The sequence below is a fragment of the Ciconia boyciana genome, chromosome 6, assembly GCF_034638445.1.
Source record: "Ciconia boyciana chromosome 6, ASM3463844v1, whole genome shotgun sequence".
NCBI classification, from domain to species: Eukaryota; Metazoa; Chordata; class Aves; order Ciconiiformes; family Ciconiidae; genus Ciconia; species Ciconia boyciana.
Window position 1 is genome coordinate 51,878,944 of NC_132939.1, and position 14,725 is coordinate 51,893,668.

Sequence of the window (14,725 nt, forward strand, 5' to 3'; positions counted from 1 at the left end):
TAATTGTATCGGTAGTTAATCATCATTATTGTTGAAAATGTGTCCCTGATTTTTAACTGAATTTGCCCATCTTTACCATCTGTCCACTGGGGGGATTGTTGTTTTTATATCATTTTCCACTATTACTGAGGATCACAAAATAGCTATAGCATACCACAGAACAGGAATAAAATTATGCTTTCCACTTATTCTCAGCATTAGCTCAGTACAGTATGTTTAAATTGTCCTTTGGGGCTGCCCCAGTGGTACCCTGAGACAAAATCCACTGTCCAAGCCCACCTGGAAGCCAGATGGACCTCTGTCTAGGGTACACGAATGGAGGTTTATCTGAGCAGGCTCAGAAGTTTTCGTCAGCATTGGTGCAGCATTTCACAATTTCTGTGTAGTAGGCTGTGTACAGGCTGCTGTATTCTTCATATGGCTGACAGAAGTATTTACAAGATGTCTGTCGGATGAGGACCCCATATGAGGATCAGAAGTGGATGGATTTAGGATAATCCTGTGCTTCTAGCCTCTCGTGAAATTCCTTTGAAGGATTCATGTCTCACTGTTAGGCTTTATTTCCAGGCTTTAGCAATGGCCAAATTTTGCCATGAGTAGCTTTGTCAATCAGTATCACATTTCTGAAGTACATACCCTGATACAAACGTTATTTTCTGTTTGATACAAGCAAGGCTGTAGTATCAAGCCCTTAATAAATCCTTTGTCACCTTTTTTTATGGCAATTCCTCCCTTATTTGATGAAACAGTGCTACTGATAATGGATGTGAAGAAGGAGTGCAGAATCGTCTCAGAGTTATGAAAATTAAAATTTCTGTGTCAAGAAAGTTAGATTTAGACTTATGAGAAACCTGAACTTCACACCCAATAGCAAAATTCAGTTTGCATTTGATGAGATCTCACCCCAGGTGCTTAAATCATGGTGTATTGGGGATTTGTGTAGAGCTAGGAAGATGATAGTAAAAATTCTTACAGAAGGAAGAGCTTGCTTGCAGAAGTATATCACCAGCTGATATGCTGAACATTTTAATTACGGTCACTGCAGGCACTTCAAGCTCAGCAGAAATGAGGTTGATGTTTGCATTGTTTATCTAAGAGAATTCATAAGGGAAATAATAACCATAAGTGTGTTACTGCAAAAATAGCTGATATAAAAACACAATGGAGAAATGCTCAGTTTTGGACAATTATTTTGAAATTCTGCAAGCTGAACTCAATTTAAATCTAACTTAATGTTTCATTGTCTGCCATGGATTATTAACATCAAAAACGAAGTAACTTGAAGGTTAACTGCCAATTGTACTGCGATGTGACATATGATAAATTTAGAGATTGGAAATTCAGAGCAAAGGACAACCACTGGCATTCCAAATCATACTGTCCTTATAAGTGCAGAGCTTTCAAGCTGCTTAGGAGTGTGGTATGTATGATTATTTTGTTTCTTCCAGGTTTATGACATTTGTTTTATAACTCTAAGCACGTGTCTAGAAATACTGCTGCAGCCTAGGCTTAAGGAAAAAAGAATCAAGCCTATAGAGGGAGGATTCTAACAGGGAAATATAACAATGTGATCTCTGCTTTGGAAGTGTGGTGTACTCTTTGCGAAAAGGGTATTCGCCTAGGCAAAAGTGTTACTTCTATGACAGATTGATCAGCATTTTATAGGTAGCTCTTTATGGAGAATGCTACAGTTTAACTTCTAAAATTCTTTGTCTGTCTTGTGCTTCCTCTCATTGACAACAGAATTAAGAGAACAGATTCATGGGGTGGGTGCAGTAAGTTATGGAATTTAGTTTTGCAGACTCTGAATTTATCTGATATATAAAAATCACTACTTTGTTTCTATTCTAATACATTTTCTCTTTACTATACTAGAAATCTTTGTGGTGGTTTTGAGCACAGCAGTTAATGAGATATAATTAATCTCAAAGTCTCTAATAAGGCTTTAAAAGGGACTCATGTTATTTGGATCTATAGACTGTATTTTTTTCTTCCTAAACATTTAGTTTTCCCTTTTTAGAGATTAAAAAACCCCAGTGGTTTTCTTTTTTTCTTTTATTTGTCACAAGATACTTATTGTCTTGAACTTTTCCCATATTTAACTCTACAAATGTGATACATGTCTGGAGCTGATGTACAGTAAAAGCTACTTGCAGGGAAATCATTAAGTATCTGTTAACAAATGCAGTGAATGTTTACTTCCCACTAGTCTATGACAGTATTCCACAGGCAGTCTTGTCAAATTTAGTTTATTATCCTCACTGAAAACTAAAGAAGCTATATCTGTGATTGATTTGAAGCAGAAGATATCTTCAACAGTGAGCAACCTTTCCAATTAACAGATAAATCTCCCTTTTAAAACTGGATGTTTCTTCTTGAATGCTGGTCTCATTCTTTCTGCGTTTATAAATTCTTTCTTTCACAGCTGCAGGACAAGTGGTTATGTATGGCAGCCTTAAGTATCTTCAGCACCCATCAGTTGTAATATTGTAATTAGTGCCTCAAAGGTTCAGGCAATTTGTATGATACCGTTTTCTGTCTGGCTAAAGTCAAATGGAAAGACTGGATTCTCCAGTCCCTGCTTGGAGAAAGGATATATGAAGAAAGGGGAGGTAGGCAGCATACGTGTTTTTGTGTCTGTACCAGTAGCCTTGACTGTGTTACTTGCTGACTGCCTCAGGACTATCCTAACTTAGATCTAGCTGTCTGTTTACATCTACATTAACTCTTTTCAAGGAGGATTTCTTATCTCTTGCTTTACGGGTTTCACAGTTCCTAGCTTTTACAGCCGATCTATCCTGAAAATTCCCTAATTTGGCAACAAGATGGGTACACTGCTGGGATTTTCTGCTGTTCTGTTTTGCATATGTCTGCTCTGCCTTTCAGTACACCTGAGTGACTTTATAGCTTTTGGAACACACTTAATGGATTAGCTGAGCTAAGCTTACTATATGACTGGTGCGAGGCAAAGACAGTAGTCCCAATGGGTCATTATGACATACAAAGATAGCCTTAGCTGCCACACTTACTGTTCTTTCTTTCTCTACTCATGGGCACAAGCTGTGCTTTGGCTGAGAAGAGTCGTAGCACACAGTCCTGGAGGAGGTTTGTAGTAGTTGGCTTTTATAGCTTTGAATGCCAGTAGTAAAGGCAGAGTCTGTCCATGTATGTTAAATCTCAGACTTTATCCTGTAAAGAGCAGAATAAGGACAACACAAGAATTCAGTTTTGCAATAATATTCACACTGCTTTGTACTTTGCCCAGAAACTCCTGTTAAGCCATGGTATGCAGGTAGAACTTGCAGTAAAGTGATTAAGCCTCTGTTGTCTTAGGCAAACTCACTTTCAACCCAAGCACTTGAGTGTACGGAAATTTGTGTTTCAGGCATCTACTCGCACTTACAAAATGAGACACCCATACTTCTGTATGATTTGCATTTTTGCTTTGTAGAGCTCTGTCATTCATTGTTTCCCTAGATATTTATTCAACACTAATTTTAGCCATCACCATTTTACCTGAGCAGTAGGCAAGACTTGAGTTTTTACAGCTTCCATGCATGTGCACGCACAGACACACTCTGTTGGCCCCATGTGAGTAATTATTCATCTCAAACATATATTCCTTCTGACCTGTAGCTAATTTTGAGTGCTCGTCTGTAACTTTTAAGACAAACACAATTAGAAATAATAGTAATTTAGAATAGCCACATAATAATAATTTAGTGTAGTAGAAAAATATTGAGTTTTAATTATTTAATGGTACAGTATATTTTTTCCTTCTGTTACAAGGCATGTTTTTAATTCAGAGTTGTAGAATTTAGTGTATCGTGACTTCAGTTAATGTTTTTCCAGTAATAAAAGCAACTTCATATTGTAAGTACTCTAATGGAATATGCTGAATAAATCAGCAGCCATAAAAAAAATTACTTTGTATTTTACATATCAATTGTAAGAATTGAAAGAAAGAGAAAGAGGGATTTCCCTGAGGAATGAGAGCAAGGATTTTGCATCTGAAAGAATAATTTCTAGTTTAAAAGGGGACTAAAATGTTTAATAAAATGAACTTAAAAGTACTTAAATAATTCCTAGAGATTAACATGTCTGTAGGGTTGATGTACACAGATGAATGTATTTTAAAGGTTAATTAAATGTCCTCAGATTTCTGTAGTTCTCAGCTGTCTAGAAGAATGTACCACACCAATCTACGAAGTTATTTACATTTCCATGCGTTAAGTATAGTAGTGTGTGTGAAGATCGGGGTCTACCAGAGTATGATATAAATACATTATGAAACCGAAGAAGAAATCTGCAGAGGCCTTTCTGTCTGTGTGTCTGTATCAAACAAACCATTCATACACTTGGGTCTGTGTTAAGTGAATGAGAAATGTAGTCAAGAGTTAAAATAGGTTTCATTGTGTATACAGACTTCAAAAGTGTGCTTGCTTATATAAACCCTCTTCTTTCCCATTTGGAAATGAAATTATTAATGTTTTTCATCAGCCTCATCTGGATTTTTCAGCTTTGTGAACTTCATCTGTGGCACCTGGGTGCTCACAATATACAAAAACTTTGGACTGTATTATGCAAGATATCAGATGTAGGTGACTGATAGCAAACTCGAACACAGAAAATTTACCCATCTTTTGGGCTCCTCTCTTTATCTGATGGCACAGATACCTAACTCATCTTCTGTGCTGCATGGACACTGTGAATGAGGTCTTGGATTGCAGACCAATGTAGACTGATAACAATTTCCCCTCCTGATCTGATAGTGGCCCTTTCACAGTGTTTGCCTCCACTTTTTATGTTCTTGACACGAACATGCTTGTTTTGCTATGGATTTCTGTACTTGGGAGACTACTCGCTATTTTTCCATGGTGTGAGCATGGATTTCTTTACATGTAAAATTTACTACCAGTAACCATGTTTTTTTGCTGAAATACTGGATGAGAGTACAGTCAAAGGAGTTCTATCTGTAAAAAAAAATGAGAGCAAACTTGTGAGTTTTTGAGCAGAGTGCTCTGTTAGCAATACTGATCTTGGAATTCCTGCATAGTGGTCTATTAGTTGAGGTGAGAATAATTCAGGGAAGCTAAGGTACAGCTTCAGCTAAGATACAGCTTCAGCTACCAGCATAGTCTTAATATTTTTCTTCTAAGAGTAGAGGATGTGTTGGAAGTGGAAGGTATCTCAATAGTCTGACTTTGCTGAGCAATTGGAAACCCCTATGATGTTTTCAAATCACTTAGGACAAAAAAAAATAATATTTCAGTTTGGATCTGACACACTTTGTCTCTTCCCTAAGTTGCTGACCAGCAAAGAAGAGAGAAACTGAAAAAGAAGATAGCCAGGTGTGAAGAGGAAATGAGTGTGGGTAAAACTGCCTCCCGATCCAGCTCAAGAGAGAGTGGAAGGCTGCTGCCATCCTCTTTTGGAAAGGTAGATATTTTAATTTTGTTTAGTAGATATCATAGTCTAGTTGCCTCCCATAATAACAGCTGATCACTGCTGTGCAGCAGCTCTAGAGGGAGGGCTGGCATATTTCAAGCAGCAGAAAATAGACAAGAGTCTTCCTGGCATGTGCCCAACACCAAATGCACGTCTCGGCCTTCTGACAAAGATGGCAGGTATCTGGATAAAGAGTACTTGTAGTAAATTCAAGCTCTAGTTACCCTTGAATTGTCTCACTTTCATCTCAGCTGAAATTCCCATGTCCTCTCTGTCACTCCAGAGCTTTCTACCACTTCCTAAGGCAGAACTCTAGTTACCACTAACCTTCCTAGCAGAAGAATTGAGAATCTGCTATTTTTTTTCTGTATCCGAAGTCCTACTTTGGAAATACATTTCATATCTAACAGTATACTACATGCTCAAATTGCAGTTATTGAAAGTGAAAATAGTACTTAAGCCATCAAAATAAGTGCTTTTTCTGTCTATATACATAGGTTCACTTATTTTGGCTGGCATTTCATCCAGATATGTGGTGTATATTTCCAATCCAAATAATAAATAAATAAATAGCCTAATAAATTACATTCTCTTGTTCATCACTGTAAAGGAGCAGTTGCAACTTAAAACAGAATGATGTTTTAACTCTGTTGATTTTAATAACAGCAAATGCTTCATATGTTGTTTAAATATCCATAGAGCTGGAGAACATTTCCAAGTAGTACGGAAAACTCACCATTAGTTTCTTTCTGTGACTGGTTTCTGCAGCAGGCAGTCTGAGTGTGACCTTATTGCAGTGCAGAGAAATAATGTTTTGAAATTCAGTACATGGCTCTTCGTTATGGATGAAAGCACAGGCATGCATAAGAAAAGGGAGGAAACATCATATTTAAAATCCAAATTTTAATTTTATTAATACCATTTTTGTCCTTCCATGTTATTTTCTGCAAACAGGGGGCAGAAGTTCCTTAAATTATTTCATCGCGAAACCAAGTAAAGTGTGCTTAAAATGTATCTCTAATTACTGCATAAATTCTCAGTTTTAAAATGAAAGGATGCACTTGTGGTGTTTAATATAACATTATAACAGACTGTTGCTTTTTCCCTTTGTTTTAATCTTTTGCAAAACAAGGTCGTTCTAAAATAATGTCTGTCCCAGTTCTCCTGATTACTTACAGGTACCTTCCCACCAACATTTGTCTTGAAAGTGTAGTCTGTATCATGCCAACAGAAACTGCAGCTTTCCTTATGTTTGCTAGCCTCAGGGTATAATTCAACAAACTGTCTGAGTCTGAATTTCAAACTATCAACTGAAAAGTATATTTTAGAAAGTGATGTTGGAAGACCCCCCAAAATTAATGTTTAACTACACATAAAAAGTAATTTTTGGCTATAATACTTCTTTTGCCTCTAGTTTTTTTTCTTTTTTTTTTTTTTACCTTTACAAATGCAAAGAGTAATCTTCACTAAAATACTGTTTGGCACTTTGTTAGTCAAATCATTGATTACTGGATTTACAAAATATGTTTCACTGTAGTATAAATAAGAGCACCACTGAGTCAGTAAGAAGTGAAAATCTGTAAGTGAGCCTTCTGGTAGAACGGTAGGCAGTGGAAGTAATTGGGCTGTCATATTTTTGTGCTTAAAATGAAGCCCTATTTAAACTTTACTTCATTTGCCAAAATATACATTGATTTCGTATGCTTGTTTATATGTCGAGGGAGGATTCTTCTACTACAATGATTAGATGTCCTCTAATGTATTGTGAGGATGAGTTAGCCATTCTGGTTGTATTTCTCTAGCCATCAGATATATCTATAGGTGACAGCTGGAAAACAAATTCTAAGGATGCCTATTAAAGCATATGATAATGTAGAGGATTTTTGCCACATAGTAATCATATTATTACTGTCACTGTTGCCATTAGGAAAAAGCTGATTATACATCCTCTATTTGGGAACTGCTCCAAAAATTGTTTTGTTGAATTAGGATATTCCTGGGTTGGGATGAGATTCAGCACAAATTTAAAGCAGTCAACCTTGGAATACTCCAGGTTTCCAAGGAGGTAATGGCAAGAGCAGAATGTGGTCCTGTGCTTAATAAGCATCTTACATTAGAGAAGGAGTGTAAGAAAAAGAGACAAGTAGAGTTCTCCTGGCTTTGCCACTGTTACATTTAAATGTAAGAATACAAAAGTTAAAGAAATTACTTGCATAATGCATAATTTCTTGCCTAATAAAATGTGGCTCTTGTAAAATGTATATCGATTTAAGAGTAACATACATATATATGTATATAAAAATATAATAACCCTTGTAACTCTGACAAGGTCAATGTCTGACTAGATTATAGGCTAAATACATGCTAACCAGCTTTGAAGTATGCACCTGACTTTTTCTATTTTCAAAAGGCTTCATTCATTAGCATTCACTTTTTATGCATTCTGCTAAGTCTGGTGCCTTTTTTCCATCATTTTCATTTTTCATGTAGCTGCATTTATTATTATTTAATGCCGCAATAGAGCACAGAAACTGTTTTCAGTTGAGACTGTGCTTTGTGTGTGGTAAAACCAAAAAGAAGTAAAAATAATTCCTCTAAATTATATAATATGTTATACATTGCTTGAAACCTCTGTGATTTAGTTAGTGTGTTTTATTATACACTGAGCTGACTATGAAACTGAATAGCTACAATGTGTCTTGAACCTGAGTGGCCTGCTCTTTGAGTGTTTTGTACAAGAGTTTAAATGCACAAGAGCAGTGAATTCTTTATCTGTTATATCTAGTTATAAATGTAAAGTTACTGTAATGTGAGAATCTGCTATGATATGTAATGAACTGAGAAAGTTATTTCTGTTGTGGTTACCTAGATTTCATTACTGACTTTTTGAAATAATCAGTGATTGTAATCAAAGAGAGTATTTTGATCACAGAGATAAAAATATTCCATCTAGAGCTGTGGTTTACGACGTGATAGATGTTTATGGTGTGTAATGCATTTCTCTACATTTAGCAGAAGACCTAAGTGAGAAGCTAAGGAGTAGGCTCATTTTCAATTGGCACAATGGAGCAGTCTTTGGATGGGATCGCTGGCAACTAAATTACTTCAAGGGCAGTAGTTTATCTCCCTCAGTCAAGTAGAGGGGCAGGGAAAGCGTAAGATGTCCTGGGGACAGCTGTACTTTTCTGCCCCTCTCTTTCCATGTAGCGTAATAATGATGGTTGACACCATGTGTGAAAGTTAATCAAAAGAGGATGATAAACTACAGATACACAAGCTGAAAGGGCTGCTAACTTCGTGTTTGTGTGTCTTTATGAATATGTAATTTTTAAGCAAGTATTTAGAGACTTATTCAGAAAGAAAAGCTTGAGGATGAATAAGAAGCACATTTGTGCGTATCCACTCATTTATCTGGCAGCAAATTACTTATATATACTCCTTCTTTAATTAATTACTTTAAGTTTTCTCACAATAGAAAAGGCTGTTTGACAGAGTCTGGAAAATACCATGACGTCTACGCATAGAGTGCCACTACCACGTAGTCTTTCCAACTGCTGCCAGGGATGGAAAGCTATATGCTAGTGAAATCCTTAGATTTTTAATTTTTATTTTTCTGTGCAACGCTGATGTGATTTTTAAACATTCATCTGAGTGCTGTGGTTTAGCCCCAGCCGGCAACTAAGCCCCACACAGCCGCTCGCTCACTCCCCCTGGTGGGTTGGGGGAGAGAATCGGAAGAGTAAAAGTGAGAAAACTCCTGGGTTGAGATAAAGGCAGTTTAATAGGGAAAGCAAAAGCCGCGCACACAAGCAAAGCAAAACAAGGAATTCACTCACTACTTCCCATGGGCAGGCAGGTGTTCAGCCATCTCCAGGAAAGCAGGGCTCCATCACGGGCAACAGTTACTTGGGAAGACAAAATGCCGTAACTCTGAGCATCCCCCCCTTCCTTCTTCTTCCCCCAGCTTTATATGCTGAGCATGACGCCATATGGTATGGAATATCCCTTTGATCAGTTGGGGTCAGCTGTCCCAGCTGTGTCCCCTCCCAGCTTCTTGTGCACCTGGCAGAGCATGGGAAGCTGAAAAGTCCTTGACTGGTGCAGCAACAACTAAAACATCTCTGTATTATCAACACTGTTTTCAGCACAAATCCAAAACATAGCCCCATACTAGCTACTATAAAGAAAATTAACTCTGTCCCAGCCAAAACCAGCACACTGAGTGATTCAGCAGGTCAAATTGCATGAAGCTCAATATGACTTACCTCTGAAGCAAGAAAAACTGAATTGAGCTGGCCATGAGTAAAATCTCTGATTTGAGCAAGACTTGGTATTTCATATCCCATGTTCAGATAATCCTTTTAATAGCCATTTCTGGCTGCTAATGAAATTTTTTAAAGAAATTAACCCATGCCAAAAGTCAGTTGGAAGAAGGCTGCTCCATAGGAGGGTAAATTTTTTCTCTTAACTGTTTGAAGTATGGTTGCAATTACCTTGACATTTCAAGATTCCTTTCAGCCTGTTTTTTGAGACTTTGATTTCTTAAGAATGATAGTTATGACCATCTGCTTGTGCATGTGAAATATAGATTAGGAAACACCATTAACTGTTTCTAATCTCTCTTGTTAATTTTGTATGCAGCACACATGCATGGCTGTGTGAATTGCCTACTCAAATGCTTTATATTTAAAGATTTATTATACTGTTATGATATTAACAGTCTGAAGACGTATTGTGCTTGAATTAGTTCTGTCAGAATGAGAGATGTAACTGACTAAAGAAAGCAGAAGAACGTTCTGAGCATCAAAGAAAGATGTTTTCATCAGGAATGTTGAGTACAGATTTCCTTTCAGGCCTCATAGTGACAATCACCTCTCCTGCTGGTTGTTTGAATTAATACATTTCCATATGCACATTCAGTAATACCCCTTATTAATAACATCACAGTGTTTGATGAAAGTAGGGACATAGCACATTATACAAGTGAATACCACACACACACACACAAGGAAAGATTGTAACAGGAACATGGTTTTGAATGAGAAAAATGGTTATTATTGATGCCACTGTGCAAACTGGTTATATTCATACAGGTCTTATTTGTTCACAAATATGTGTGAATTTTCTCTCTTGCCTTTCTCAATTAGTAACTAATTATTGAAGTGTGTAATGAAATGAACAGATGACATACAAGGGGGTTATGAGAGCAGCAACTGTAAAGGCAGCCTGTCGCTTACTACAGGAGACCTTTGCTCTGTCCAGGCAGCGGAGAGCAGGTGTTCAGCCCACTTAGAGCAATATTAAAGTGGCTTATAAATGGAGCTGTCTCAAGTTAAAAGAATTAGATGCTCATTTATTACAAAATTGCAGCTTCTGTATCTTGACAGTGCAGTTCATAAAGTGTCTCTCTCATCTCATTTTATGATGGTAGATGAACTATTGTATTGGAAGACCTTTTCATACAAGAACAAGTTCATTTCAAGACTTAAATTCATCTTGGTGTAACTTCAGTGACCCCAGTGAGAAGTGCCTTTGGACTTTTTGTGTGAAAATAGATTTAGCAAGCTTTCTTTTCAACGTTTGTTTTTCATAAGGCAGCTGATACCTCAGTGGCTTTTGAGTTGAGAAACTAAACTTCTTTTAGAAAGTAAAAGTAACTTAGAGAGAAATCTGGATTCTTTTTCTGTGTTACTTCTCTGGCCCATGAGATGACAGCGGTATGCTTCGGTACATTTTTACTGAACTTTCTTTTCCACAGAGTTTGTGAAGATTCAGGGGTCCTCTCTATACAGGCTTGCTGCAAGTAATACTCCATTTACCCCAGTTTTGTGACTACCAAAATTGAAGTATAAATATATAATTTATGAAACCTTTTTAAGGGGGTTATTAATCCTGAAATGTATCGAGTAAATTTGTATCTTTCCAAACAAATTACAGTTGGTTGAATCAATATAACAGGAAGATATATTGGTAAGCAAGATAGGTGTCGAGATTCTTGACTCCAAATTACATTAGTTATAGTTCTTGATAGTGCTAATGTCCAAAGTTGTCATACTTCCGTGGAATAATTTTTTTTTAAACTGTATCTGAAGAATAGAGCTAAATATCTTTCAATCAGTGTGTTACTGCATATTTGTAGGCACGTTTTTGTCTTCTTTTTTTTTTTCCCATCTGATGTTTTTATAGGTACAGGTTAGAGAAGAAAGTGAACATACTTGCTTACAGTTAACTTGCTTATACCAACACAGGTATACAAATAATTTTCTGAAAGCTTGGTGACAAATTGCAGACAAACAGCATTCTCTGACACTCCTTAAAATCTTTTTTAAGTCACCAACATAGTTCCTTGTTCCTGATATTGTTTCTTTGTGTATCTGAAGGCTGAACTGCCTACCTGTTTGGGCAGTAAAGGTTTACCCCAGGATAAGGGCTTCAAAAGACATTCTTCTTTCTGAGTACTTGAATGAGTACATCTCAAGACTGACACAAATACGGCTTGGGTTTGCAGTTCTATCTAGTCACTACCTTAGCTACTTGGTCTGTTCTACTTATGATACATTTGAGGAGGAAAAGAAAAGAACTGCCCTAAGCTTCCTTATAAATAAGGAATACTTAAATTTAGGATATGGCCACATTTACCCTGTACCTTTGTCTTGTTTTAGGATCAGCTCAACTGCTTCCAAGGAATAGAACATGTGGCTTTGATGAGGTGTAGTTGTGTAATTGGCTAGTATCACTTAATATATATTTTTTTTAATTATTATTATTAATTTTTTTTTATATTGCAGGGCACCAGTCATCATATGTTCACAAATGCTTCTACAATCTGATTTATATTGCAGCTCCATGAACTGTTTTAATCACTGAGAGTAAAAAGTATACAAGAAAAATTAAGCTGTTTATAATACAAACTGAAGGGTATGGAATTAGTTTTTCAAAACATCTATATAGGTGGATTCTGAAACTTTCCAGTCTTATCTGTTTTCTACCGTGCTGAGCTACCACTGCAAGTACTTTATATGCAAACAATCACACTGGTAAGCCTTATGATACTGCTTGCTAACACAGGCATTTGTGTGGCATTGTTACTGCATGTTATCAGTTCAGCATTTAATTATGCTGTAGTAGTAAAATAAAGTTGGCTCTGGTGAGACACCATCAAGAAAGGCTTATTTTGGCTCAGCTAACTAAAATACCTCTTTGCCTTAGGCATCAGCAACTATGGACATTTTGGGGTACTGGAATAGCATAGATAGGTCTTACTGATGTGGGAGAAAATTGTGTGGAATTGTTCTGAAGAAAATATGTGGTATGACAGCAGTGTGATCTGTGACTTAATTTTGATGGTAAACTATCTGCACTTTTTAGTAGTCCTCTAAATACATTTTGTGGCATGTAGTAAATGCTACATTCATCATCTTGAGTTTTAATGTAAAATATTAAGTGGTTCTGAAAGGGAAAAAATGGAATAGTGTAGATTCAAAGCAATAACAGTAGTAGTGTTATGAGAAAATGCAGCATTTATACAGCAAGAGTCATATTGCTTAGAACTTTTAAGAACACCTTTTTTAGGATTTGAATGATAAGATAGAAAATCTGTGTATATTTACAAGCTATACTATGAATTACATAGGTTAATATACTACAGTATATATTACTAGTTTACTAGTAATATATTACTATCCTATACTATATATTAGTAGGTTACAATGTCATGAATTTTCAACAAATGTATAAGGATTTCCAGGTTTGGTTGTTTGTTTTTTTCCCCTTCCCTATGTCCCCCAGTAGGAGACTTCAAAAGTCTTGCAACAAGTATTGATTATCTTGCAGAATTCCCACAGGTACTTTCTTTTACAGTTGATTTTGCTGGTTTTGTTGACATTCAGTCCATTGTCACTTACTGGTGGGGAAAATCACACAGCCAACCTTCAATCCACATCTTAATCATCTGATTATTTTCAAAAAGTGAAGTGTTCCTGAAGATTTTCTCCAGGTTTATATTGTGCTCAGGCAATGAAGCACCACTGGAAATCCACTGAATCCATGCTTCATTGTGTCTCAAAATAATTTCCAAATGGATTAAATTATAAGATCAGGATGGGCTGCTGGGTGAATCAGTGAATCTTCTCAACTGGCAGTTAGGGTTGTATGTCGTAAATAAATGCATATCACAGCATATGTTTAAGTCATATCATACTGGATCCACTCTTAGGCTTTCTATAGGGAAGCTATTCCTTCAGTGACTTCAGTCATGTAATGCTTCTTAATAGTTTTTACTTGTTTGATAGAAGCATAATAGAGATGAATGGAACACATATAGAAATCAGCTTCCCTTTCTTCCCTTTTTCACTGCAGAGCTTTATGGCATGTACAGGTCTCTCCTTACCTTCCTGTTCTTTGTTCAGATGGTGGAGCTACATCAAGTTAATCTCTGTGTTAGCCTGTCTGAACCTAAACTTCAGGTTTGTTAAAAATCTGGTCCTTAATTGGTGTTAGAAATTGAATTTTCTTCTTAGGAAACACCTCTACTTGTATACATTCTCTTAAATCTTGCAGCACTTAGTTGCTGTTGATATGGAGCTATATGAACTGTCTGAGGGTAAGGAAAGTAAAATAATTATTTTTAAAAGTCTGGCTAGTTAGTTAAAACTGACTTAATTTGGGTTTGTTAGCTGTTGGTTTTGAATTGAGTTTTCTCAGATGTCGTCTTATTTTAGCTGTTATTTTGCCTTGTATTACACTGATTGCACAGTATGGAAATGAGATTTCCAGAATAGCATTATCCTCAGCTTGTCTCCCTCACTGTTGCAGGACCTAGGTGCAAGCACTGTCTGTGGGAGTTGTACTGCTAGGTAGTCTGAGTACACACAATGTGAATCATCTCCATCATACAGTTGTGTGTAACAGAACTTGAATTGCATAAATAGTTATACACGTGGATGAAATAAGTTAGTTTATACAAAATTTTGTTTGCTGTTAGGCTTCTGGTTTAATATTCTAATTCTGCAATATGGCTGTCCTTGGAGACTGTAAAATGTTGTACATCCTTTTCACTGACTGACTGACAGACTATTCAGTGGGTGGCTGTATCCTAAGTAGGAAAAGAATATACAACAGCTGTCTTGCGAAGATGCTTCGTAACTTTTCAGACATAGTGTAAAGCACGTTTACTAGTACATGTACCCTGTCCAGGTACTTATGCTTTGAAGTTGCAAATTTTTCAAAATTCTCTCTGACAGAAATAGGAAAATTCAATAGAATTTTTTTCTCATTT

The 14,725-nt window shown here is 36.5% G+C and overlaps 1 protein-coding gene across 5 annotated transcripts in view; it reads left to right on the top strand.

Moving 5' to 3' along the window:
* The window catches only part of SPATA7 (spermatogenesis associated 7), a 46,099-nt gene that overhangs the window by 20,916 nt on the left and 10,458 nt on the right, over positions 1 to 14,725 (top strand). For all 5 annotated transcript variants that reach the window (XM_072865680.1, XM_072865684.1, XM_072865685.1 and 2 more), the window contains exon 5: positions 5,306 to 5,439. In XM_072865680.1, the coding sequence (XP_072721781.1) occupies positions 5,306 to 5,439 (134 nt within the window). The remainder of the gene's footprint in view (positions 1 to 5,305; positions 5,440 to 14,725) is intronic.